Below are 27,917 nucleotides of genomic sequence, written 5' to 3'. Positions count from 1 at the left end.
AGTTACACCATTAAATAAAATTTGGTGGAGAAAAAATAATAACATATTTACATAAATATATATGTTTAATAATTACATAATAAGCACGCAAACAGAAAAGTGGATAGCCGATTTTATCTCTTGCCACAAATACGCAAGATACTGTAAAATGGGGATAGAATGGGTTATAACTACATTTTGTCTAGTCATATACTTATGTGAAAAGAATAAGTCGGTTTGGATATTGAACTGCAAAGCTGATGTTAATGTGGAACCGTTAAAGCCAACTTCACACGTTGTTACATAAATTTATTAGGGAATCTTCCAGCCACTAGGCGTCACAAACTAGGTTTAAAGATATCAAGTTACATTGATCATTTTATTTTGAATTAATTATCTTAAATTCTTCGAAAAATAATAAAATATTGAATAAATAATACTCAAGACACTTTTATGTTTGAACAATTATTAAAAATGTTCTTAACAATATGTATACATAACTGTTAATGATATCAAATTTCAACTGGCCCCTTTATTACTCTGGACTCAATTTCTGCAGTAGTTCCGTTATCTGCGCCAATCGTTCCTCGATATTCTTCAGTCTCCTTTCCGTATTCGCTTCACGTATCTTCCCTTGTTGTGATGTTGATTTCCGTTCGATCACTGCCATTGCTAATTTTACAGTGCGACTATCCATTTCAGAGCATTTTCCTGTAATACAGGTGCAGCAGCAGGGTAAGAATGAAACAGGCGCATCAAGTAATTTCTTCTGACGGTTGGTATTTTCTTCTGATAAAGGTAGAAAATGTGATTTCGAGTTGCGCCCTTCATTTTTTCGGCCGCAATTGTCTTTTGATTCCACTGTTCCACTACACTTGGCTACTCCGACAAACACTCTATTGTGGTCATTCGGTAGAATAGCGATTTGTCTGTCAACAATGTAATTGGAATCGAGATTCATTAAGCGGCGGCATATTGTGCGGAACGGCTCTTGTTTGATGATGAAACTGGCATGACCGGTGCGTCCAGTCAGTACATGTTCGTAGCGCGTGAGTAAAAGAGTACGGCAAATGGAACCATTTAGTTCGGCTTGTGTTTTAATGGCCTGTGCAAGATAAAAAAAAATTATGTAAAAGATGTACCATGTACGTTTCATTTGAGATTTAAATATTGACTACGTCAGGATGGCATGTTTATGTTTCATGTTTTCATCCGAAGACAGACATACATATGTGGAGATAAATATGTGTTTCAATATGCATACTGTTTAAATATTTCAATTTGAACTAGTCCGTAAGTAAAAAGGAATATTATTTTAATATGAGTTCTATTAAGTTTAAGTCCTTAGCTACTCACCTGCGTGTCACTAACAGCCAGACCATTGAGCAAGTTGAAAAGAACTATTGACATAAACACCACAAACATTAAGAATATCAAGTAGCTGTAGACGGTATCAAATTCAATATCCCCGGCATCGAATTCTCCTGTTAACATGACAATAGTTTTGATGACCGCTGTAAATGGATTAGCAAATTTGTTGAATTCGCCACCATCACTTGTGGTGTCGGTGCCGTTTGTGGTATCGTTGCTTTCCGGGGATTTACCAAAAAGGATGTAGAAGCACAAGCTGAATGTGATCACGAAGATTGAGTAGAGAGCAAAACTCTTAATAAAACTCTTTAAGACGGCACGGAGCATTAACATATGTGTTGATATTGATAGAACTGGCAGCGAACCCACCAACAAGCAAAGCTCCAAAGCGACAAGGAGTATCGTGAATACAGCTATTACTCTTTGCGTTTCACGATTATAGCTAGGTTCGCTGCAGGTCATTATGGATAATATAATAAGTGCGACTTCCATATAATTAATTATGCAACGGGAATATTTCAGTGGGGCCAAAACAAATTGTATTATCTCGCGGATAAGTAGATAAATGATACCAATCCATGAGAAGAGACCGAATAACACAGTTAGAGCTTCGTATTCGCTTTCACGAAATTTCAGAATTGTGTGTGTTATAATGCTTAAAGCAAAAAAGAAGTATAGGAGAAAATTAATATAAAAGATGACAGACAAGCGATGCCACTTAAGGAACAAAAAGCTCGTGATGAGAGGATGTTGGAGTAGATGGCGGTGTTCTTTTGATTCAGCAATGTACGCGATTGGTGGCATCTCTTCGTGAAAGTTTTGTGTGCGCAGTTTCGTTGCGTGACTTAAAAGTGGTTGTGAAATGAGATTTTTGAAATTGATCAGTATTTCAAAGTCACTATCACCAGGTTTATAACCATTTGTGGTGATGCAGCTATCAAAGTGTTCTTCTAACACTTCCGGATGTATACTATCAATGGGTAAATCGTTAAATGAGCTACGCATGCCAATGTAAGCGCCATGACGTAATAATTCTTGGATAACTAAACGATTTCGATACTTGACGGCATAGTGAAGCGGTGTTGAGCCACTGGGATCAGACTCATTCACATCAATTCGATCCGAATTTAATAGTAAATATAGACATTTTTCGTAGTTTACAAAATCGTATAAAATATCATCACCTAAGTGCCTAATGACAGTAATTAACAATTGATCCTGTTGGCGTAACTTGAGATCATTATGTTCTAGTAGTATTTTAAGGGCCCTCCAATTACCCAAAATCGTGGCAATTTGTATAGGTGTTTTATAATCTAAGACGCCGTTCACATTCACGTTGCAATTCAAGAGTAAATCAAATGCTTTATGTGTACCGCGCTTAATAGACTCTATAAATAGCTGAAGCTCTTGCTCTTGCACGTCACTCGTGTTGTTATCCTTTTCGAAGATTCTGGCTTTGTATTTGGGAAATTTTTGTACAAATTCCTCTTCGTTGCCATTGCGAAGGAGCGAAACCAGCCTATCTAAGCTCACACCGACGGCGCTCAATTTTATCAACATTTCGGGGTAATCACGATTCAACATTTCGCGCACTTCGCCATCTCGAAAGCTATCCACATCTAAATCTTGCTGAGAAGTGAAAAGCTCAACAAGTTCACGCTTAATTTGACTATCAAGCTTTTTATTCTTCAAAATGTAGTTTAGTGGTGTCATTTCACGATCGTCAGGCTTATTCGGTGAGGCGCCATATTCCAAAAGAAGTTTGATGCAAGCAAATACATCGTTCTGATTCTCGGTAGTCAGCTTTTTGGCGAGTGTATTAAGAGGTGTGAGTTTGGCATATGGTCGGTCTACTTGTACATCTTTATTACGCAAGAGTACATTGAGAATTTGTGGATCCAATGAATCGGCAGCAAAATTGATTGCTGATTTCTTCCAATGTTGATTTAACTAAAAACAATTAAAAACGTAGTTCAAAAAAATTAGTTTACAAGCGACAATCAAGAAAATATATGAATTTAATAATAATTATGATGTGTATTCCCTTTTTTATAAATTTAATACTAATTCCATATAATTAGTATGGTTAGTTTAATAAGTTTACATTTTTAATATTTCGTTTGATTTATTGAATTCAGTATTGACTAGTGGAAGTAGATGCGCGCAGATATTCGGTAATTAATATGGACCAAAGTGGCGCATATTAATTAAAGCCTCCATTAGAACTACCGATTACATAATGCCGATCGAACGAATATCTTGACTGGCTAGTCATTCATCTATGTTAGCGAATGAAAAACTCGTATTTTTTAATACAAAATAGTTATAGTGAAAATATTTAGTCCATTCCTTTTTATCTTCTTTCAACATGGATAAAGTAACGATTAACAATTTCAAGTAATCCACTATACATGCATTAACTTAAATTTGATTTCAATATTTACTTACATGATTTGGGCTACAACCATGTCTCAAACATTCCTCTACGAATGCAGCGCAGCCATGTGTTTTCAGAGCTAGCTCATAGACGCTGAAATGCTTGTCATCATTTCTAGCAGGATTTGCACCTTTATCGAGAGCAATTCGAAAATCTGTTAGGTTGTTATTGACAAAGGCGGCACCCAGTTCACTCTGAAATATATATGTATGTACGTATTAAAAATCAAGTTGTGAACGATTAGTATGGCATGAACAGTAATCAATCATATGTCCATTACCTGTGGGTCATCTAAACCACAATTGGTTATATTGATCGCGCTGTATGGTTTGCTGGACATTTTGCTTTTTGTTGTTTGTTGATGGACAGACGCTTTGTGCTGACGAATGGTTCGCCAATCTGTAAAGGTAAGAGGATTTGTCACAGCTTGAACATATTTAACAGTTTCAGTAAACGTATATTGCTTGTCACTAAATTACTTTGGTAACAAAATGATTTATAAATGTCATTCAAGTAGGGTGGTTAAATCTTCACATAATGTTTTATGTTCATTAGACTCAAAACGTGTATATCGCGCTTATAGGTCGCGATGGATTTAAAATAATTATACATTTGGCTTTGTGAAGAAACAATAACTGATATACATGCATGAGTAGTCAATTTAATTAAGTTTTGTTTTTGTTTTGTTTTTTATTTGCCAAATAGAGCAAATTATTTTTTGGATCTTTATTGATCTTACCTGAAAGCCTTATCAACTCAAGGTTTAAATATATTTTACAAAACCATAGATATGTATTTGTTCTGTCGGAAATAATTTCAGGACATTTTTTTCAATTTACAATTTCATTTAATTGTCGTTGCATTGTGGTTGAGATTTAAGGCTCACAATTATGTAGAATTTAAGTGCTAGTTCGCAGCATTTATGATACACATTCCTGGAAAATTGTTTGAGTATGTGGTTTACGTTGGAGTACTCCAAAATGCTCTTTTTTAATGCAGTAGTGGGTAGGGATGCAAACGATGTATCGATGTTTTTGTCCAAAATGTCTTGTTTCGAATCTAAAAACATGATGCTACTTTCAGCGATGTTATTTAGAAACGCTTTGTCACTTTGAATTCGTTAGTGGAATGTGCACTTGTAAAATATTGACGTTAATTGTATGATCTGTTATGACAATTCAATTCTGGCGTTGGCTACTGCGTTAGATCCGAGATTCAAATTAGCTGTGAAATTTATTTACCATTACATGGACGGAACGTTGAAGAGCAATGTATCTTGGATCAGCTGTTACTTGTATCACTCAGAATCCAATAGAGATGTCGGTTGACATGAAAAATGTATTATCCATTGTTGCCACTTCAGTCTGTTAGTGAACGAATGTTTTCTAAAGCTGGAGCAATGATCACACAGCACAGAAATCACTTGACAGGGAAAAGACTTTCCAAATTGTTATTTTTAAATTCTGCTTTAAATAAATAATTTTTTGTTTGTTCAAAATGTATTTATATCTTTTGTTTATTGAGAAAAAGTTTTAACTGGCAAATACAAATGTATCAACTAAAGGCGGAGTAACTACTGTATTTCACTTATTTATGGTTCTGAAATTAGCATTTTATGCTCACTAATAAAATACGTTAATAACATTCAAAAATCTATCGATGTTTCAATGGCCAATGTTTTTGATTTCGATGTTGTTTGAAGACATATTAAAGTGATTCGTTTATATTTATATAAAAAATAAATTAAATAATGTCAGTTTCTTGACTTTACGGACTATTTAATTTATTTTTGAAAGCTGAATAAGTTCTTAAGCGATGATTTTTGTAGGTATATAAAGCAAATTTTCTACTGTTATCACCCCAGATATTGCTGAAGCTCTGAATAGATATCGCACTTTTTTGCTATGACCTCGAAAGGCAGTTGTCTTTATTTTTGTTCGAAGTAGGATATAAACTTGTTAATGATAGTACATTCAAACGGATTAATTTACTTTCTCTAATTCTCTTAATATCGAAAATAAATACCAGCAACCAGCTTTCTTAAATCGCATTGTTTGGTTGATTTTGCATTTGCAGAGATACATTCGTAGCAGAGAGCAGCTTCGGGTATGTTCGAGTGTGTTCAATCACACTAGCTTAAATTCGGTACGAGTGTGTCGTAACACTCTTCAAACACGTGTTCGATCGAGTTTAGAACCCGAAGCGAAAATAACGCAAACGAACAATCAAGACGGTCCTATCTTCGAGTGCAAGCAGCAAACTCGGATTTTATGTATATTATATTTTCGGGTGTGTCGTGCACGTGTTGATTGTGATCGAAACACTCGAGTGGCACTCGAAGACCAAAAAATAATAGATAAACATACGTACATATGTTGGCGTCGGGATGACGCGTTCTGCCTTAGCTTTTTTGGTTGAATAATTTGAATATTAGACGTACATAGTACATATTATAAAAGAATAATTCAATTTAAGAATAGAATTCACTCAAGACTTATTTTATTTATTAATTTATAAATCATAAATAAAAAACATTTCATTGCACTTAAATATTTTAATTTTTTCTAAATCACAAATTTCAGGTGTAGACCAGATAAGGTGTTTGTGCCATTGGAAATGTTCTCACAACCCGAATTTTCTATCGTTGTCATTATGAATTATAAAAAGTAAACAAAACAAACAAAACCAATAATCGTTGACAATCACTACGCAATAATAGCATGACTGCCAATTACATACATACATATTCTGAAATTTTGTGCACACTCGTGTGTGACTCGATCACATTCAATACGATCGGGTTAGAGTGCTAGCTCGTTCACAAACGAGTGTCAACTCGGCACTCTATTAAAACAAGCATATATGCTTGTGTTTCGAGTGTCGCGAAAGGCTCGTTCGTTTTGAACATATCTCCAAACGATCAATACGTGTATTCATACCGAAAAGTTTAATCAAACAAAATCAGAGTGGACATTCGAGTGTGCACGAAAATGATATATCCGTTGCAGCTCTCTGATTCGTAGGTGACATATCTACATGTATGTACATATGTATATAGATTTGTGTGCCTCATTCTCTATGCTCTTAAATGATTATTCTACTATACAAAAATACGTAAACATGTACTTGTTCATGCATTTGCTTTGTTGACTTCACAATGAATTTCAATGTTACAAATGACAATTTGTGGAACAAACTGGAAAGGTGAACATAATGTCAAATTGATACAAAATATATGCACATACAGTGACTTGAGATTTTATTTTACATCGATGTAGCATTAACAAATCAAACTGTATTATACAAGTGGATATTAATTATACTAAGTACATTATTCAGCTATAATAAAACATTTTATTTGATGTCCTTATTATAAAATTAGTTGTTTTTAAATAAAGTAAAAAAAATCCCTAATTTCTAGAGTGTCCTTTTTTTTTGTCCGCCACTGTATAAATATGTATAAATGTAAGCACTGCCATCGTACATATAGCAAATTGAAAACAACTTCCATTGTCGGGCGAATTTTGTTGTTGAATTACGATCGTCGAAGTTAGAAATGTATAAAAACAGAAAGTTACACTAATTCTGTGAATTTTCAAATTGGAACATTAAGTTACTTACGCTTTAAATATAGCACATACATACACATATATTTATTTGCATGCACTGTCTGAATTTGTACATACATACATATGTACATATAAATGTAGATAAAATGAACAACTTTTTATCCTATAGTTATTAGTTTATTTCTGTAGACTATGTGGCCTCTAGTGAAGTGCCAAATTGGCCAGGAAGCTTACTAGCTCACACACCAATTAAAAAATAATTTTCCAAAGGGTTACTATAATAGATAAATGCTATATTCTATGTCTTAAACGTTTATGATTTTTAAACCATTAACAAACAATAATTTTAAATAATTTTTGATTTTACTTCGTAACTATTGTGATTACAGAATAACAGTCAATGTCTCAATTCCATAAGAGAAGGCGGATCAATGAAGATTACGGAATGAAAATTGAACAATTTAAAAGTCCAAAGCTAATTTGTCACTGCTAAACTATGTGACAAGTGTGTAGCCTATTATTTAGCTCCATGAGCACAGTCTCGCTTCATTCGAAGCACTTAAAACCAACAAAATACCAGATGTTAGTTTTTTGTTTGAGTCAACTATATTCCGCGTACTTTCTTGTTTCAGTGTGGAAAAGATGTAATAAGTTAAAATTATTAAAAAAAAATTGCCAGATGTGTTCCTGACACACTGTTGAAAGCATTTGTCTTTTGACAGCTTGCCCATAAACATATTTTCGGTCTTGATTAAAACATAATGTTATGGCTGTAATTATTTCTGTTCCGTCTTCAGTCGACCACTTAATGACTTTCAAGTAAGCGGTTTGTGTACCGCGTTAACTTTTTGATAATTTAACCGGTAGCTAAGTCTGTGTTGGCTTAGTAGACAAATGACGGAACTGGAGACACAGACAACTAAAAAAGCTGAAAACTTAAAGTTATTAAAACATAAACTGAAATAATATCTTTGTGCTTTATTATCATATATCCACAAAAATTCATATATGCACGTATATATATGTATGTATGTATGGAATTGGCCATCTTGTCCAATCATAGGTTTTACTTTCGACAGGGAAGTAGTAAATGTCTCAGATAAATTTCCAAATGATCGCCTGAACACGAGATGTGTTGAGAGGTAAGGTTCGCGTGGATATTCGTTTGTTGGTCAATATGGCTGTTAAAAAATATTAAAATATCCAACGAATAAAACACTCCAAGAGCCATACTCCAAATTCTCAATTAAACGGTCACTTCATGAATAAATTTCCGCTTCTTTGAGTATTACTCTGAAGGGATGAAAAAGTTTAGAAAAAAAAGTTAAAAAAAGTCGCTTTTTTATCTAACTTTTTTTATCTAGGTATAAAATCTAACTTTTTTAGCATACCTAATATGTGTATGTATGTATGTATGTACACATGAGAACATTTATTTAAAATCAAATTTGAAAAGTCAATTACCAAACCTTTCTGTGTATAAGGTCAGTGTTTTGCAAAGAAGAATGGGTAAAGGAAGAAATGTGAAGACGATTTATTTAAAAACTAATTTCATTCAAGATCGCCAGCAAACGATAACATGTTTTCTCACGATTACTAAACAGTGTGGGAATTTGAATCTAATTTTATTTGAAATTTATTGCGTAATGATCAGAATGTGTCACTAATATAAAACTTTAAATAACTGGACATGGACTAAACCAAATGGATTCTACCGATGGAACTGATTGTAAAAGAATGAGTTTGGAGGATGGTCTAAACGTCATTTCAAACTGTACATATATATATGGTATATATATATATATATAGTTATTCTTTATTACTTTAGATGTGATTGCTATTATTGATGGTTCATTGATGTAGCGTTGAGCGGCGCTTAAAATTGTGTCTCAACTTACACTTCAAAAGCGAAGCCGATGATTTTTATTTACTGACTGATCAATTAGCTTAACAAAACGAAACAATTAGCTGCGCGTTTATATATTTATTCACAAATGCAAATATATTGGTAACATATTTGCATATTTTTTTGCTCTTTCGATTATTCTTTTTTCTGGCAAAGATACAAACACATTAATACTTATGTTATTGTTATTTTCTTGTTTGTCGGCAGCGTATACTATAAATTACGATAGAGGCACAAGAGCTAGTAAATTTCTGCTAATATTATAGTTGTATTGTTTTTTAAGCCCCAGGTATTTTTTTCACTATTCAGCGAAGATATAATTCATATTACGTTAATAATTCCAAATTTTATATACATAATATTGTACTTTATCTTTCTTGTAAATTTGTTGACCTCGATGTCCTCGTATTAACTGTTTTAAATTCACAAGCGTATTCAATGACTGGAGTGGTTTGCTTGTTTTTCAAAATTGGTGTAAAATATATTTTAATTCAGCTCCACAAACTCTGACATTTACTAAAGTTGGCTTACGAAAACCTCTTTTACATGGCATCAATCTAAATGAAGCTTTGAAAGAGTAATGTTGGAACTTGAGCGGTCTAAATAATATGGGAGAGTAAATATGTATACATCTTTTGAAGACACATAAAATTCCGTTGTGAGACTACAAAAATATAACCAAAAAATTTTATTATAATTTGATCTTTAGCTGAGTTTCAGCAAAACAAGGGATAGTGTGTCGACAATCTTCACTCAACACGGCGGCTTCTCATTTTCGGAGATTTAGCTTTCTGTTAATTGCTTTTCAATGTTAATGTGAAATAACGCTTTCCATCAAAAAACTTACCGCATTCTTAACTGTGGAAGCGGGCGGCCAGTAGCCAAATGCCGCGGCTCGAGGCTGTTCCGTCCATGGGTTCAAGTACCACAGTTTCGAACGAAAACGCAATTAGCCGCTTATAGTATATAATTAGATGTACATACATATATATGTTTGTTAGTGTTCCCCTGTCACAATTGACTAATTTTCTATCGTGCAAAGCCAACACACAATTATTGCTTAACTGTGCCAGAGCAAATTAAAGCTGGTAAAATCGAAGTAATCGAAAATATTTCTAGCCACATACCACACTAGCAACCACAAATATACATATGTACATGCGTAGTACATATGTATATACATATACATACATCCATTCTTAATGGACACACATGTTTTATATCTATTATTAATGGTCAGTCTTGAATGGATCTGACCATTTCCTTGCCATATTCATAGCGCGCCTATAATTGTAAGCAAGCGTTATACTAAATTGCGATTAATTTTCGATAGAAAAGATCTTAAAAGGTGATTGTCTTGATTTGGCTTTTAACACCGTTTTTCAACAATTTATTGGTTTGGTATAACTTTCTGTTCTCCATTCGTCGTTTTATTTTATTTTCGCTCATAGTTAAGTGTATGTACATAAGTATCTATGTTTGAATGTGGATGAGCTTGCATGAAGCGAACACAATTGCCGGCTTTGAAAAGAGAGGGAAGATTCATTCAGCGTCGTTAAAAATTAATTGGAGTAAATTAGCCACTAATTGTAAGAAATTTATTTTAGTGCTAACATATTAACACAACACATACCTTATTCGAGTGTCCGGCTGTGAAATATGGCATGGGTCAAATGTTGAAAATATCTAAATTGTCAATATGTCAGTATAATACGAATAACAATGCGCAAGTTTAGTAGGTGAAGTATTATTAAACAACATAATGCATTGCTTTCTGCTCAACTCCAAAAAAATGTGAAGTCATTTGGACTACAAATGTGTGCTCCTCATGTGAAAGCCATTTTAATAACGCAGCCTAGATCATAGAGTAGTGTAAATTATTAAAAATTGTGTATATACTCGTACTATAAAACAAAACTAGAATTAAATATTGTTCACATTACCTAAAAAGTGATTAACATATGTACATTATTATTATTAATTACACCCACATAAAATATAGGCTAAATATGATTTTTTTGAATGTTCGGCTACTTTAGGGTGTGTGCTTACGAAGGTAGTGCATAGTGGGGCTAACGAACATAAGTATCTGGAAACGCACTGATATTAGCGCCTAATTTTGGTTAAAACGTTGGAAACTATAAACACTTTGGCAGACATATTTCTGGTCACTTAACTTCCACACTGGAACGGATGTCACGTCCGATCATTACCTCATTGACACATGAACACAGCCATATAAAATACATACAGCGTATATGTACATACATATGGGTATACTCGACATACATACATGCATATGTAAAATAGAAACAGAAGAGTACAACAATCGTGCCAGTTCTTTGGCTCTTTGTTTTTATATGTATGTTTGTACTGGAGCAATTAGTTTATTACTACGATTTAAATGATACGTCGGATATGGGTATCAATTTATTTAATTTTTTAGTAATACTATACGCTATGCAATAGAAAAACGAAAAGCGAGCGAGAGAGAGAATAATAAACACAAGACATATCACAAATGATATATAAAAGGCTCACGAACTCACTGTTAATTGTATAGTGTAAACCGCAATTTGCAATTTAGATAAGCGAACGCGGTGAACGTACAGTGCTTATAATTTGTGCATACAGTTGAAATTCCCTAACTCGAACCACCATAATCCACAAAAGAACTTCGAGTTATAGAGGCTACCGAGTTACGGAAGGTAATTTGTATGAAATTGGACAATTGGCAATAGAAGCCAATTCAAGAGCTCGGGTTATGGAGAACTTCGAGTTATAGACGTTCGAGTTATCGAAGTTCAACTGTATATGCATAGTACATATGAGTGCATTATATTGTCAAATAAACAAAGATGAATATATATGATTTGTATGAGTTTATAAAACTGTTTATAACGATGATACAATATGTGTACACAGATCTTATTTGAATCAAGTGCTCACCTGTACCAAATACACCTTGTAATGGCTAAAAATATAGTATGAAAGGACTTAATATCGATTTATTAAACTTTAGAACATGAACATATTTTTAATATGAGGTAGGGAGTTGTTTTCCAATCAAGAATGGCGATTGCTAGAACGATTTGTATACTCTCGCAACAAAGTTTCTAGCAACAAAGTTGTTAAGAGAGTATTACAGTTTTGTTCACATAACGGTTGTTTGTAACACCCAAAACTAAACGAGTTAGATATAGGGTTATATATACCAAAGTGATCAGGATGAGGAGTGGAGTTCAAATCCGGATGTCTGTCTGTCCGTCCGTCTGTGCAAGCTGTAACTTGTGTAAAAATTAAGATATCTTGATGAAACTTTGCAAACTTGTTTCTTGGCACCATGGGAAGGTTGTTTTCGAAGATGGGCAAAAGCGGACCACTGCCACGCCCACAAAATGGCGAAAACCGAAAACACATCACTTACCATAACTAAGCCATAAATAAAGCTATGGAAAGGATCGCACTATGAAGGGACATATTTGGATGCAATTTATTTGGAGAAGTGGGCGTGGCCCCGCCCCCTACTAACTTTTTGTACATATCTCGTAAACTACTTAAGCTATGTCAACTTTCTAGAATCGTTTCTTTTAGGTTCTACCTTATACAGTCCAAAAATGGAGGAACTCGGATTATAGCTACGCCCACCTCCCATATAAAGGTTTTGTTTTAATTTAGTAAGGGAAAACACCAGAAACCTTAAATTTAATTATAAAGAAGGTACAGAAGGGCTCCACCAAAATTGGTATACACAATTTTAAGTGGGTGTGGCTCCGCCTACTTATGGGTCAAAAATCATATCTCCGAAACTACTTGACCAATTTCAATTAAACTTGGTTTTTAATATTTTCCTTACATCCCAATGATATGTTGTGAAAATAGACCAAATTGGTTCACAACCACGCCTACATCCTATATACCAAAAAACAATATGTAAAGTAAGCACTAGAGAAGGTATCGAAACAGAACTTTGCATAAATACTGCATTTATAGTGTGGCAGCCCCTTTCTAAAAATCACCGAAATCGGACCATAGGTTTTCAAAGCCCCATATATCGAACATGAGGACCACGGTGCTTCTAACCTAATATTAGGGTTTCCAACTTTCAATGGACTTTATACCATATATATGACGAATATGTGGGTCAAATTGTGTATTATACATATAATAAAATTAAATAAAAAATTGCGAGAGTATAAAATGTTTGGTCACTACCGAACTTAGCCCTTTCCTTTTTTTCATTGGAATTCACCGTAACCACATCCGGTCTAAAGCCTAACCAGTAATATTCGCCATAAAAACATTTGATATGTATGTATACAGGAATATAAACAAGAGTTAGCTAATGTTAGACCGAGTTGCTTTTAAATGCTCGATATTGTATGTAGTCGAGCTTTGCTCTGAATACTATAAACAATAGTAGAATCAATTGATTAACTGTATATAAATCCATGTACATACGTACATATTTAGTGGGATAGTTGGTAGGTGTTATATTATATTACATAATATTCTCTAAAACTAGTTTTTGTAACACACGTGGAATTGGGGTAATAAATTTCAAACATTCGAGAGTACTTCAAACTTCGAACTCAATGGGTCACGTACATCCAAAATTAACAATAGCTGCCGTCTTGAAATCCATTCTTTGAACTCATGTCTCTATGCATGTATGTACATATGTAATGATTACCATATTTAAATAATGTGGAATATGGAATATGTTAATTTTTTTTCTATTGTTTCATCTCTCTCAGCTTCTCCCAGGGATATAATAGTAGGAACTTCTCTGGATAAAAACTTAAAAATAACAATATTATATAAACAATTATTTTCATCAAGGTCTACGAATAGGCAAAGTGATCGTCTAAATACAGGCAGAAGTGCAGCCATTCAGTTGAGCAACGCCAGCAAGTATGTACATTAGGGTGGCCCTTAGTTGTATGGAGGATAAAAAAAGTTTCTGGATTCTCGATCGCACCCCCTAGAAATATGCGAATAGCCCAAAAACTAGTATATACAAAGTTTTGGGTCAATCAAAAAAGGTTTAGAGGTTGCGCAAGGAGCTTGAAATCCTGAAAAATAAGAATTTTTGTCATTTTTATGTCTCAGACTTCCATATTTCAAAGTCACACTATCCCTTACTGGTTTTCCATACCGTAATAAGATAATAAGAATAACATTAGAACCGTTATAACGGTATATCACGAGAATGCGACGCTTGAGAATGCACCACATTAAATTTACTTTCAAATTTGTATTTCTGTAACTCTATCATCAATCGATCGATTTTTAAGATTGTGGTAATTTTGGAAAGGTAATAAAATGCAGATCTTATTACGGCATGGAAACCAGATAGTGTGGCTTTGAAATATGGAGACATAAAAATGGCAAAAATTCTTAATTTTTCAGGATTTCAAGCTCCTTGCGCAACCTCTAAACCTTTTTTGATTGACCCAAAACTTTGTATATACTAGTTTTTGGGCTATTCGCATATTTCTAGGGGTGCGATCGAGAATCGGAATACTTTGGAAAATAAGGGCCACCCTAATGTAAATATGTTGGTGTTTCCCCGTTTGAGCTGCGGTTTTGTGAAAATAATACGCCATAAATACAGTAAAACACAGAAGACAACGCTGTAAAGAGAAACGCTAAGAAGAATAGAAAATAAGGAAGGCTCCACTAGAATGACCGCAAAATAAACTATTATTTATAAAATGCATTCCAGCTTGACAAGCGGTGTAGCGCGTCTTTTGAATTCGTTTAGTATTAAAATAAATGCCTCTTCCTTGGCTGACAAGGCGACCAGCGATCATATAAATATTATTATGATGTATTGATTTTACGCGGATTGAACGCTCTAAGTTAAAATTTTGTTCTTTGTTGATTTTTGATGGAAACTGGAAACGGGTATAGAGCTCAGATCTTGCCTAGTGGTATAACGTTTTAATACAGAAATATGATAATTCTATTTATAAAGGATTGCCAGTGTTGTGAATATTTTTATGTATAGTCTTTTTATTCGTTGATAATGTAAATATATAAATATGTCATTTGCATTTTTCACACATTTTATGTCCAAGACGTGATTCACGATAGGCCAGCACTCCCCTGAGTTAGGCACTGTTATACAGTCTCGTACAGTAGATTTTAGGTTGAATCAAAAAAACGTAGCAAAGTACTAAATCATAGAGTTGATTTTTTGACAGTATTGTGGGAAAATTGATATAAAAGCCCGCACTTAGCACGTAGGTGAGCTGCTTGTCGCACTGTCGATTTAATTGTTTGACCCAGTTGGATATTGTCAGTTTTAAGTTTCTGTGCTTCACATCCCATAAGATGACCACGAAATTTTTAAGTTGAAATTATGATTTCGTTTTTGCTGTTTATATTCCTATCGTTATATGTAGCCTCACCCACCTCTAAAGTTTCTCATGTTTCGCTGTTGTACGTAAATAATTGTTGATTGTGCTTGTTTTACTTTTCGTGGTGCGGTGGAGTATTTTAGCTTTTTGAATTAAGACGCAGTTAAAATTGAAAAATGAAAAATGTGAAACAAAAGACTATGTACAGAGACTTTTAATGAATATTTAATATTTGCATACTCTACGCTTCGGCATATGAGTATTCTTTCTGAACTGTTGATTCTAGTTGTTGTTTTCCGCAACTTTTGGTATGCCCGTCTCATGCCTTGTTTGCGTTTTAATTATTCTTGTTTGGTCAAAAATAATGCTTTTGTTTGCTTTGGATGGTTAAAACGCTGAATTGGTTTCATTCAGTAGCTGGAGTTGTGTATTTTTACACAAACTTACATACATACACACGTGCGTGTTTAAGTGCATTGCTTCTTTTACATATATAGCGGGAATAAGTATTTTCAAGTAGCTTACTTCATTGCAATGAACATATGTACATATGTACATATGTATGTACGTAAGTATATTTTTGATAAAGATGGCCTTATTTCAAAATCATATAACCAAAATACATACATACATACGTTTGAACCAAAATTTACTAACCGAAAAACCCATAAATACGCTAGTAAATATTTCAAAATGATTATCATATAATTTATATATATATATATTTTGTGCTTCTGAGTTTTTCTATTATTATTAATTCCGAAGTCCAATCACACACCTAATCGCTTAGAGACTCCTCCCATTTTTGTGAATGTACATACTCGTACATATGTACGTATGTACGTATATCTAGATTATTTGCGGATGAATAATAGTCATCACTGCCAATACGAACACAGGTAACAAGCACGAATATTGAGTATAAATTAAGTTACATTGTGGTAATTTATGCTTAAATAAACGTATAATATTTGCTTCAGAAGCAATCGTTTCACACCTCTATTGCTTTTATGGCATTTTTATTAATTCTGCCGCTATGTTAGATATATTTCAGATGTGTCATGATTAACTAAGTCATGGTTGCCATTTTGTTTTTTACTAATATTAATAAAAACATCATGTTTATATATGTAATGTACGTATGTATGCATGTATGTATTTCGTTTCACGTCCATCCAATCCGCTAGCGGCTACAACTCATGCTTGTGTGTATATATACTTAAATTAGCTACTTGAAAGCTTAAGACTACGAACGAGCAACTGCTGAGTGAGCTTTTTTCGCACAAAAGTCAAATTTCGAATATCAAATAAACAAACGATATATCAACTTGTAGACAGCTAATGTCCAAAAACAAAACAATAATATATAACTAGAAGTGTGCGAAACACAGCAGTAGAAACGGGAATTGTATTATTACCGAACTAGTTAATGATTGCTTTTAAACTACTTACTACACACACATGCACAACTTTCATATGTATGTATGTGTAAATTGTAAGGAGATTCATAAGAATTTATTAAACTAATTAAGATATTCGAAGGCAGAACGCTGTAGTTAAGCATATTATTATAAATATTGTATGTGCGTAGGTAGGACTGCCGAATTGTCTAATATAAATATGAACACAAAAGCGCATACACTTTTGATAGTTTCTCGATTGGCTCCTGGATAATGATAATAAGTTCAGGCGAACACAACAATCTCGTGCGTTGTCTTTTACGGTCTTGTACATATTTAGCAAAGTGTTGAAATTTCGAAATACTTTTCACAACAACGAGTAGCTGCATTTCTGTATACAGGTGTGAATATTTACTCTTGGCCATTTGCCTTTTCAGCCACAATATTGCATATATAGATACCTACAATGATGTGGCATATACATATGTATGTACACTCCCACACTTAAGAACATTCGCGCGTATGTATACCGAATCAATTTTATTTTCTTCATTGTTTATAAACCGGGAAAATTTCGATCGTTCAGAATTTATTAACTTTGATTTGGCTATGAAATTGTGGCAGCAATATTTACATATACTTATGTATGTCTATAGCACGCTGTCTGGTTTGTTTGTTAGAGAACATTATCGAAAAATTCGAAAATTTAAAGAAAGCCATTACTCTTGTTGTTTACAAATACATACACCCACACATGTTTAGTAAGACCGAAAAACCAATGGATTGTTTAAAATTTTCTTTCGTTTTTGTTTACTCAAGAAGCAAAGTACACATAAAGTGCATAATTAAATTTGTTGAACAAGTTGAGCAGAAGGAAATGCAAACTTTTTTACAGATGATAATTCGCACTCCTTGGAAAACTTCTAAAAGAACACGCCTTTAAATATGGGATCTTTAAATTTGAATCAGCTAATCTCGCTCTTTGATAATTTACATATTTATGTATGTATATGTATGCAAAACTAAGTTCTTAGTAACAAAACAACTAAATAAGGCTAAACTCTGCTCCTTAATCAATGAACCAAATCCAAAGTTTCATGACCGCTTCATTTATGTATTTGGAATATGTGAATACACAATTGCTTGCGAATAAGCGACTCGTAAATGACTCGACAAACTGTTTAAGCCTACTATTAGGTTGGCAAATATCTCCCTTCCACCTTTTTGTCTTTTGAATTTCGCGGCTATGTATAAAGCGCTACAGAGCTCGTATATGGCAATACTATACATCTTAGAAAGGTTTTGAAAGGAACGAACTCGACTCGGTGACTGGCGACGAAAAATGGATCACATACGACAATATCAAGCGAAAACGGTCGCCGGTCGAAGGCCGGTGAATCGTCCCAAACAGTGGCCAAGCCGGGATTGACGGCCAGGAAGGTTTTGCTGTGTGTTTGGTGGGATTGGAAGGGAATCATCCACTATGAGCTGTTCCCATATGGCCAGACGCTTAATTCTACCATCTACTGCGAACAACTGGACCGCTTGAAGCAGGCGATCGATCAGAAGCGTCCAGAATTGGCCAACAGGAAGGGTATAGTGTTCCACTAGGACAACGCCAGACCACACACTTCGTTGATGACTCGTTAGAAGCTACGGGAGCTCGGGTGGGAGGTTTTCTCACATCCACCATATAGCCCGAACATAGCGCCAAGTAATTACCACCTGTTCCCGTCCATGACGAACGCCCATGGTGGTGTAAAGTTGAATTCAAAAGAGGCTTGTGAAAGTGGCTGTCCGAGTTCTTCGCAAATAAGAATGGGGGCTTCTACAAGGGGGGTATTATGAAGTTGCCGTCTAGATGGAAACGGACTATCGAACGTAACGGCGCATATTTGAACTAAATCCGATCACTGCATCACTTTTTATAAAGCAAAAAAGCGGAATGGAGATATTTGCCAACCTAATATATAGTTAGGCACATGACTACATACCTTATTAATCCATATGTATTTATATTTACATATATTTATATTTATTATTTTAACCTGTTCATTGTTACACGCCCACAGGCATTTGCCACTCCATATTTGATAAGCACATTTCAGCATTTTTACGTGCATATGTATGTGTGTTTATGTGTGAGTATATATGTATGTAAATGCATATAGATGTGTGCGCGTACAATTCGTACGCTTTTATGAAGGTATTCAAATAAATTTCAATCAATTTAAAAACAAAAATGGATCTTACAAACGCTTTTATATACATATTTATACATATGTACATAGCTGACATCATCTCTAGAAAGTGCAGTATCGCCCCGCTTTTTAGATAAATAGCCTTTTAGATATCGTGGTTCATAGAACATCGACGGTATCAGTCCGTTCGAATTCGGATATATGCTTAGTCCAGTATTAGTTATTATTTTAGGCGTAAATCCCCTAACCCTGTCGTATTATTCCAATAAGAACAGTTTTGTGTTCTATAGATCTATAGAACTATTTATATTTGCGTCCACGAGATCCATATAGTTTCCTTTGTTCGTGTCTTTACTACGAACCGCTCAGAAAGATCTATCACGAATGTCTGAATGACTGACTGACGTTCTCTAACTAGTGCTTATGCCTGGGACAATTTCTAGGAAAATATTTGTAATGATTTCTCTTCGTTTTACAGTAATATCTCAAAGAAAGAGTGAAAACATTTTTATAAAACCACAAACAGAGTTTTGGTGGTAAAAAATATTAAAATCTCCTTTTAAGATTTGTAGTGATTAATTATGCCTGCATGTTTTGTTGCTTTTGTTTATTGCAGCACCGCAAAAAAGTTCGCCTTGACTTGATGACGCTATAAAAATTGCTTTGTAATAATATGCTTGTTGTTGTAATACAACTATATAGCATTTTTGCAAAAACAGGTATTTGCAGTTTGTTGCAGTTGTCATTCCAGCAATATTAATGCAACAACAATAAAGCTGCTGACTCAAAGAGTTGCTGCTGGATCGCCAGTCAGAGTAGTGATGAATCAGCTCGGAATGTTACTAATATTTAAATCTCTTGTGCAACACCACATTTACCGCATTTATTTTACAATAACAAAAAGAAAATCACAACATCTTATTTCTTGTAGCGTAAAAATGTAAAAATTAATCATTTCAATTAGTTATTCTGTTATTATTGTATATTATTTCTCTAGTGAAATACTAACTTTTTAAGTTACTTGTTGTCGCAGTACTTATCTCACTTATTTACTTATAACGGTTTAATTTGAAAATTGCTTGTGGTTGCAATAATGCAACAATAATTGCACATTCATCCGATTTAACTGCCAAATGCTCTGTTGTCTCTTTGTTTTTTACGCAACCATGCCCAAATTTGCTTTCTTTCTAATAAAATTCACTCGCGGTATTAAGTTCTTCAATTAAGCTTTAGCTTCAATCACTACTACAAACACAATCACTTGACCGCGACCACTTCGTTTAGCCGCTTCCGCGAACGCTTTCCTACTACCGATCCGCAATGCACAAACTCAGAACACCGACTAAATGTTTCGCGCCGCAGATGTTGATCGCGAGCAGTTGGATTTGATCGGTGATGGTAGTTTTGGCGCATTGGTGTCATTTTCGGTACAATATACTTACTATGGTTATACAAAAAGTTTGCTTGCTTTGCATGAAATAGAGTACGATCAGTCGAAGGTGTTATAGAGTAAAACATTGTGACACAATTTCTTTATAGACACTGTGCGTTACAGTGCGTTTGACAGAAAATAATATTAAATCGATGTCGTCAAGCTCCAAGCTCTTACCATTCTTTCGCTATAAATCCATAATCTTCGACTAGAAATTCGTATCTGTGTTCGAGTATAACATTTTATGATTTCTTTGGCTCCAATATTTGTTAGATATGTTTTTCAAGTTTGTGGAGGGCCTATTATCCTATAACTATACTAGGAGTTACTCACATTTCTATTTCTCTTTCTTTCGAGAAGACCGTTTCGTATCCACTTATTTTATCCAATATTAATAATTTTGAGTTCTGGTTTCCTGGCTGTTTTAAACTATTTTCTTAATTTCCCAGGTTCAATTATTGAGTTTATATTTAATGCACTTTTTTCATTAATTGTTTAGCATTATAAATTACTTAAGCTTCTCTTGATGAAATTCACAGTATAAACGCTGATGTTTGCTTAGAAATACTGAATAGCATTCAAATTACTAAAGTATATTAAATATCTTTGTTGGTTAGTGGTCACTTCCCACATAAATTTGCCATATATGGAAAGTTACGCTCAGAGATTCAGCTTAACGCTCTCAATATAGAAGCCACTATATTTTGCTATCGTTTCTACCAGCATTTGCAGTTGTTTCAAAATATTTATTTTTACAGTTGCTTACTAAATCTTGGATCAACTGCTAACAGCTGTTAAGCTTGTAGATTGACGCGATTCTGCATTCAGCTCATATCGATTTAGCGATGAGTCACGTCAAAGAATGTATAATTATTATACATTCTTTGAGCTTTGTTTATGAATTTCCAAACGCAAGTTGACAAAGTCATCGTCTTTTTGGAGCTGTTATTATTCGGGCACTCAAACAGCGTTGAGAATTTTGTCATAATCAGAGTTTGTCTAAATTTAGTATCAACTAAACTCATTGGAAATGTATTACTTATCATTTTGTCGTGGCCAACTGACTTGTGAACATGTACACAATTTCCATTTTATTTGGTTTGTGCATTAGCTAATACACAATAAGCTTTATTGTAGTCAGTTACACAACCTTTCAAATAGTATACATTTTTCAACGGAAAGCCGTGACCCGAGAACGTAAATGAAATAAGATGGCGTTAACGATAAACGGCGATAACGTAAACTGAGAACGTACGTTCCCTGTCGCTATCAACAAATAGAGAACGCAAATGAAATGTTTAATTTACAAGAGGGAACCGAAAATTATCAACACAATAAAAATGAACCCATAAACTACACCATTTTTTAAAGGAATCAAATAAATTTACACCACAATAGAAAGGAATTTGGGGATAATGAAAGAAATACTAATTATGATGTAATTGCGTTTTTAGACGGCCAAATTAATTGGACAATTAAAATTTTTATTGAGAAACCCTTTTTTGCCTTTTATAGCGTTTTTATCTTCATTTGTTTTTGATTGAATTTTAATCGACTTGAAAATCAAATGCAACTCTACCACAAAGACGTACGATATACGTTCTTTGTCTGCGGTTGGCTGAATTTTTTGATAAAAAAATCTACGGTAGATGTCGCTGCTAAAAATATTAAACAGCTGATGAAACTCACCAACTTTTTATGAAAACCAAAAACAAAGATGTTTAATAGCTGATCGGTTATTGAGTAGCCGGCAGTATTAGTAGGTCTGTGTACTATCTGGTAGCAAGTGATAATTAGTCAAGTTTCTTCTGGAAAAACGTTTCTTTACTCAAAAAAATTAGCAGAAACTAGCAGAAGAGAGTGTCAGCTATTCGCATGTTATTGAAACACCCACTCATCGTCGAGCGATTTTTATCCGCCTAAGAGAGAGTCATTTGTTCTAAAAATTGAACATGGTGCATGAAAAAATGTCCGCTCAAGGGAGGTGTCCGTTAGGAGAAGTTCCTCTATAATCCATTCATGCTTTTTTCGAAGATGGTATATTGAATTCCTTTATAATATTTTACGAACACCTGAAAATAGGTCCCCGCTTCTGAACCTTGCAAATTGCGAATATTGTCGGTTACATCCCTTCTTTACTTGTTTTAATTTAATTTTAATAAATATACGAAATATGTTATATACGAAATAAAATTTTTATTTATAAGTATCTACTTTATAATGAACTTATTTTTACAAATTCGCTAAAACGCTCAAATTATTTTGATTTAAACTTCTAACACTTAATTATTACAATTAAATGAAGTTTGTTCAAAGTTCGTAAAATCTATATATCATATATACATTACTCTATCTAATTAATAAAACAAAACATAATTTACTACAAAATAAAAATATCAGTAATTAAATGTGAGTCGTTGATGGTATATGATGGATCCTACTTTGAAATGTAAATTAGCATAAAAACCTATAAGCATCTTGCCAATACCGCTCCTCCGTAGCTTCTTAGCTGGAGAGTTCACTAGGCGAAGAGTTCACTAGACTATTTGGATTTCATAGCTGCGCATGCGTTATTTATGTAAATTAAAGTATATGTATATTCATTTTAATTAATTGGAATTTTAATTATTTGAATTAATGCCTACCTTTAAATACATTTATATCAGTACTCTTTGCTCATAAGAAATAACTATTGATAAGTCATTTTATTGCACTTAGTGGCTACGGATTGATTGCACGTTTCCGGCCGAAGACAACGGAAAATATCACATTGTTCGTTTAAAGTCTATAACAAATAATCACTACCAACTTTTCCTTTCAACGAACTAGCTTAATTGTACATTTTTTCGGTACGGTAAAACCTTAAGGACATGAACTTTCTTATTTCACTTGGGTTTTGCAGTTATGATTGCACAAGTTTATTGTACAGTGTTGACAAAGTTTATTTAAACTACATATTATTTAGAACTTATTGCAATCTGAGAACAAGAAAACTAGAAATTGGTTTACCGGTTGTAGGTCAGTTCTTGAACATTGTGTTTTGAGCGTCCATTTTTTCACATTAAATCCCTATTCTTCCCTCTTGTTTAGCAATTAATATAAGAATAATATAATGTAAGAAGTCTTCAACTATTTCTCACATTTTTATAGAGTACGGAATGAGTTTCAATGCTCTCCGCACCCGACTCCCACATATCTTCTGCATTTGTCTCACCATCCGTCTCAGAGGAGCCATATGATGGACTTTTTCTGTCTCTTTGCTGTTCCTCCTCCTCAGAGGTGTATACGTTCAAAGCGTCCATATGCGATGTGTCTAAGTGAGCACCGTTCGACTGAGTTAGCGTTTTATCAGACTCAGCATCGCTTGTGTCTGCCTCCGGAGAATGTTGATCGACTGGGGTATTGCACCTCATTACTGCCACCTCGCTATCTGGTGGTTCTCCCATGTGCTCAAAATCCTCAAACCGATTACTATCTAATATGCTGCCTCGTCTCATAGATGCCGCCATGCCATTGTGGCGGTCAGTTAAAGTACTGCCGCCATCTGAATTATCTTCTATTGTATCTATGCGTATAATGCGATCACGGTCGGACATCTTTTTAAAGTTATAACGATCGTAGAAGCTACGTTTGTGCACTTCCCCCGAATCAGCGCTCATGTAACCGCTGTCCATCTCCTGTAGACGTGGTCCAAACCGCTGTTCATAGTAGTTATGCGAGGCAGGTGCTGAGTAACTGCTTTTTGGGGAAGATACTCGTGGATGTTCGTCAATAAGTGATGAGATGCCTTCGTCACGATCGAGCACCTCCAGAAAACCAAGAGGCTTCTTATCATGAATAGATGCTGGACTATGTGTTGGACTAAATTTAGATGCGGCCATGCTAACGAACTTCTTCCATGCATTCTTGAGATCTTTAGCCTTTTTGGCGCGATCCTTGAGACCCATTGCAATTTGCATTCCATGTGTCAACTGCACTGGCTCAATTTCACAATGATAAACCGTTTGCACGGAGCTTATTGGTGGTTGTGCAGATGGTGGTGGCGTAGAGTTGGCACTGTTAGTATTCGAAGCTGTGCTTCGTTGTGGATACGCTATGCCGACTGGTACCCCAGCATTTCTATATAGCTCCTTGGTACGATCAGATAGTCGACTGCTGCTCTGATTTGAACGTGAGCCGATCGAGAGTATGTCTAGCTTACTGTTATCTAATTCGCACATTTTCACATTATTAATATTATTATTTGTTTCGAGCTGCATATCGATATCTTTACAGCTACCAGGCTCATCCTCAGTGGTATCTATGCCCTTTCGACGGTTCATGTACTTCGTAAGGCTATAGTCCCCACGCAATCCATTGATCTCAGTATTGAATATAGCTCCATAGTCACTATCAATTTGTTTTGACTTTGGTTTTGTAGGTGGCGAGTCTAACTGGTTGTCATTGTATAACTGTTGTTTGCTTTTGTTTGTATTGGTATTACTGTTATAAACGCTACTGTGACGACTCTTCAAATAATCTTGCGATTCAATGGGCTCCAGTTTTTCTGGTTGCTCATCATGTGCAACACTGGAGAGCGTGTTGTTGCATGAGCCACCAAAATCTGAGCTGGCTAGGTTATCGGATACACCTGTGATCTCGGTGGACTCGCTATGATTGCTTGTTGTTTCCTCTTCAGTGGCTGTTGTTGTAGCATTTGTGCTGGTGGTGGAGTGATGGACAAAGTGGTGGCGATTGTGTTGATCTTGATGCGAGTACCGTGTAGAGGCGTGACTTCGCTGACTTGTTAACGTGGTGGATGCGGAACTAGGTGGAGGTGGTGGAGGCAATGGTGGTGGTGAACGACCGTTGCGTTTCTTCTGGCCCAGACATGAATAAGACGCTTTGCTAGTAGTTGTGCTGTTTATGGTGCTGCAGGGTGTAGGTGAAGGCGTTCGGCTTGAGATTGGCATTTGTGTAAGCGGAGCTTTTATGTTTTTTGTAAGATCGTAGAAACCTTTTCCTGATACAGTAAAGATCTGAGGAGGTGGAGGTGACGCCGTTTTTGGAGAAGGTGACTGTCGCCCAATATGAACCTGTGGACTAATTACTGCTTCTGCAACTCGTCGAGCTTTCGGTGTACTAATTTTAATTGTCGTCTTATTCGATTTTGTATTTGAGACCTCTATGCTGGTAGGCGGAGGTGGTGGTACCGGTGATTCAACAATTTGTTGACGCCGCTTTTGTTTAGCCTCGAGCGTCAGTAATCGTCCTTGCTCATTGCTTAAATCCAGTTCTTGTGCGCTGGCATATTGACCTCCACACTTACAGCTTGATTGACTATTTTGTCGTACTAATGGCGATTGATAAATTTCCCGTAAGCTATTGATGTTGGGCCTACGATCATCATTAAACTCGTTCACTATATCATTTGTACGAATCGGTAGGTGGCTTTCGTAAGCTGTTAAGCAACCACTGCCATGACTGCTTTGACTGCGAAACGAACTGCTTGAACGCAACATTAAAGATGATTGGTTTGTTTGCAGATGTCCGTGCATGTCATTATTTGTTTCATACAAGCCCATCGTTGGCAGCGAGGTATAGTTATTTAGCTGATCTCCATTTTGAACTTTTTTCAAGGCTTGCGCTGGCCAGGCGTTAACATCACAGAAACTTTGCTTCTTCGGCTTACGATCTAATGTATCTGGCTCAAATTGATCACTATCCGTAGACCGTTCGATATCTGATTGGGGTTCATGTTCTACTTCAATTGTCATACTGCCCCGAAATGGTGTATCATATTTAATACGTGCTGCTATTTCTTTCTGTTTACTGCTATCACTGTCCGACTTATTTAAAGGTTTTTTCTTTAGTCCAGCTTCTGGACGAAACCCCTTAGATTTATCGTAAACTGTGTGACTAATCTCCAATTCTTCTTCGAGCGGTAATGCTGTACTTAGACTAGGACTGAGCTGAGAGCTAACATCGGAGGAAGGGGACGATGATGATTGAGAGCTTTTACGCTTAGTAGCCTCTAGTCTTTCAAGACTATCTGTCTCGTAATCCACAATTAGATATTGTGGTGATTTTCGCCTATAAATCGGCGAATCGGGTTGAAATTGTTTGAGCGATTTGCGACTCAGAGTACTATAGTCAGGTGTGGGCACCGATGGTACGCTGCTCTGTGTATTATTATAAATGTCTTTAATTTTCTTCTCCATTGTGCTATCATAGTCCGGAGTGGGAATGTCCAAATGAAAACCAGTGCTGGCATTAAATGCAGCAATATATTCCTGATTGAGCGAATTGCGAAGAACATCATATTGTTGACGCCCGTTAGAATAAAGCGAATTGGAGGCGGACGATTGCTCATAGGTGTCCAGAACATCGCACTTTTTGCGTGCTGCATTGGACTTTGATCGGTAAGAAGCGAAATTTTGCCCACGCTGTGATGAACATGGAGAGTCATGAAGTGTAAATTTTGGATTATTGTAAATTTCGCCGCCAGTTTCTGCGAAACCATATATACTGGCTGCAGCAGAGATCGCAGAAAATGCCTTACTATAACTACTATTAACGGGTGTATTGGTGGAGTTATCTGTAGAAACATTGGAAGAATAAAGTTGATAGGAAAGCGATGACGTGCTTTTAATAACATCTTTGCCACTTATAGGTGACTCGTGGGAAGTCGGCTTTGTGTTGATTATATGGTGTATAATACTTTCAATATTATCTGTGTTACCACTGATGGGTGTCGGAGGTGGTGATGGAAGCGGCTTTGATGATGAGGCCTCTTTACTGACAGGACTACGTTGATCGCTGCGACTATGTGGACGACTGGTGTGCGATGCCGAAGAAGTATTTGGAGATTGGCGCCTGATGTTTTCGTTTAGTAGCTGTTGTTGCTGTTCTAATAGTTGAGCCTTATTTGTCTGCGGCAGTTCGTTGGTGCTACTAGAATGTTGTGTATCATTATTACCATCGTTCTCATTGCTAGTCACCGTTTGCAACCACTTTTCGATGCTATTTCGCTTATCGCCGCAATTTTTCACGTGTCCACTGCAACGATTATTCGCACAGCCTTGACACTCAGAAGGCGACTGTTGACGGTGTGAACTATACAATGAGGTCGTATCAGAGCGGTGTGTGCCCTCTTCGGGTATCATAATTAGAGAAGGTTGGTATCTTTTCGTAGCCATTTTATATTTCGCTATTGCAATTACCTCTCGTATTTTGTGTAAAAATTCAATGGCAGCGGGTGGTGGTTGCTAAATATGT

At 35.3% G+C, this 27,917-nt stretch overlaps 2 protein-coding genes across 4 annotated transcripts in view; both read right to left on the bottom strand.

The window, feature by feature from the left end:
• Positions 1-339: 339 nt before the first annotated feature.
• LOC105221419 (transient receptor potential cation channel protein painless) lies at positions 340-21,221 on the bottom strand. Of its 3 annotated transcripts, none has more exons than XM_011198395.3 (5): positions 20,994-21,221; positions 4,068-4,186; positions 3,799-3,981; positions 1,336-3,300; positions 340-1,084 (listed from the first exon to the last, which is right to left on the bottom strand). In XM_011198395.3, exons 2-5 carry the CDS (start codon positions 4,125-4,127, stop codon positions 515-517), a joined length of 2,778 nt encoding a protein of 925 aa, XP_011196697.1. In that variant the 5' UTR covers positions 4,128-4,186; positions 20,994-21,221; the 3' UTR covers positions 340-514. The 3 variants fall into 3 exon arrangements, with proteins under 3 accessions (XP_011196697.1, XP_011196696.1, XP_011196698.1); XM_011198394.3 differs by lacking the exon at positions 20,994-21,221 and adding an exon at positions 20,238-20,584; XM_011198396.3 differs by lacking the exon at positions 20,994-21,221 and adding an exon at positions 4,527-5,225.
• Positions 21,222-23,324: 2,103 nt separating this feature from the next.
• The window catches only part of LOC105221417 (uncharacterized), a 49,235-nt gene continuing 44,642 nt past the window's right edge, over positions 23,325-27,917 (bottom strand). Inside the window, exon 11 of the mRNA XM_054233902.1 lies at positions 23,325-27,907. Within this exon, the coding sequence (XP_054089877.1) occupies positions 23,786-27,907 (4,122 nt within the window). The 3' untranslated portion in view covers positions 23,325-23,785. The remainder of the gene's footprint in view (positions 27,908-27,917) is intronic.

The sequence above is a fragment of the Zeugodacus cucurbitae genome, chromosome 6, assembly GCF_028554725.1.
Source record: "Zeugodacus cucurbitae isolate PBARC_wt_2022May chromosome 6, idZeuCucr1.2, whole genome shotgun sequence".
Lineage (NCBI taxonomy): Eukaryota > Metazoa > Arthropoda > Insecta > Diptera > Tephritidae > Zeugodacus > Zeugodacus cucurbitae.
The sequence above is the reverse complement of the archived record's forward strand: the minus strand, read 5'-3'. Positions and strand labels throughout refer to the sequence as shown.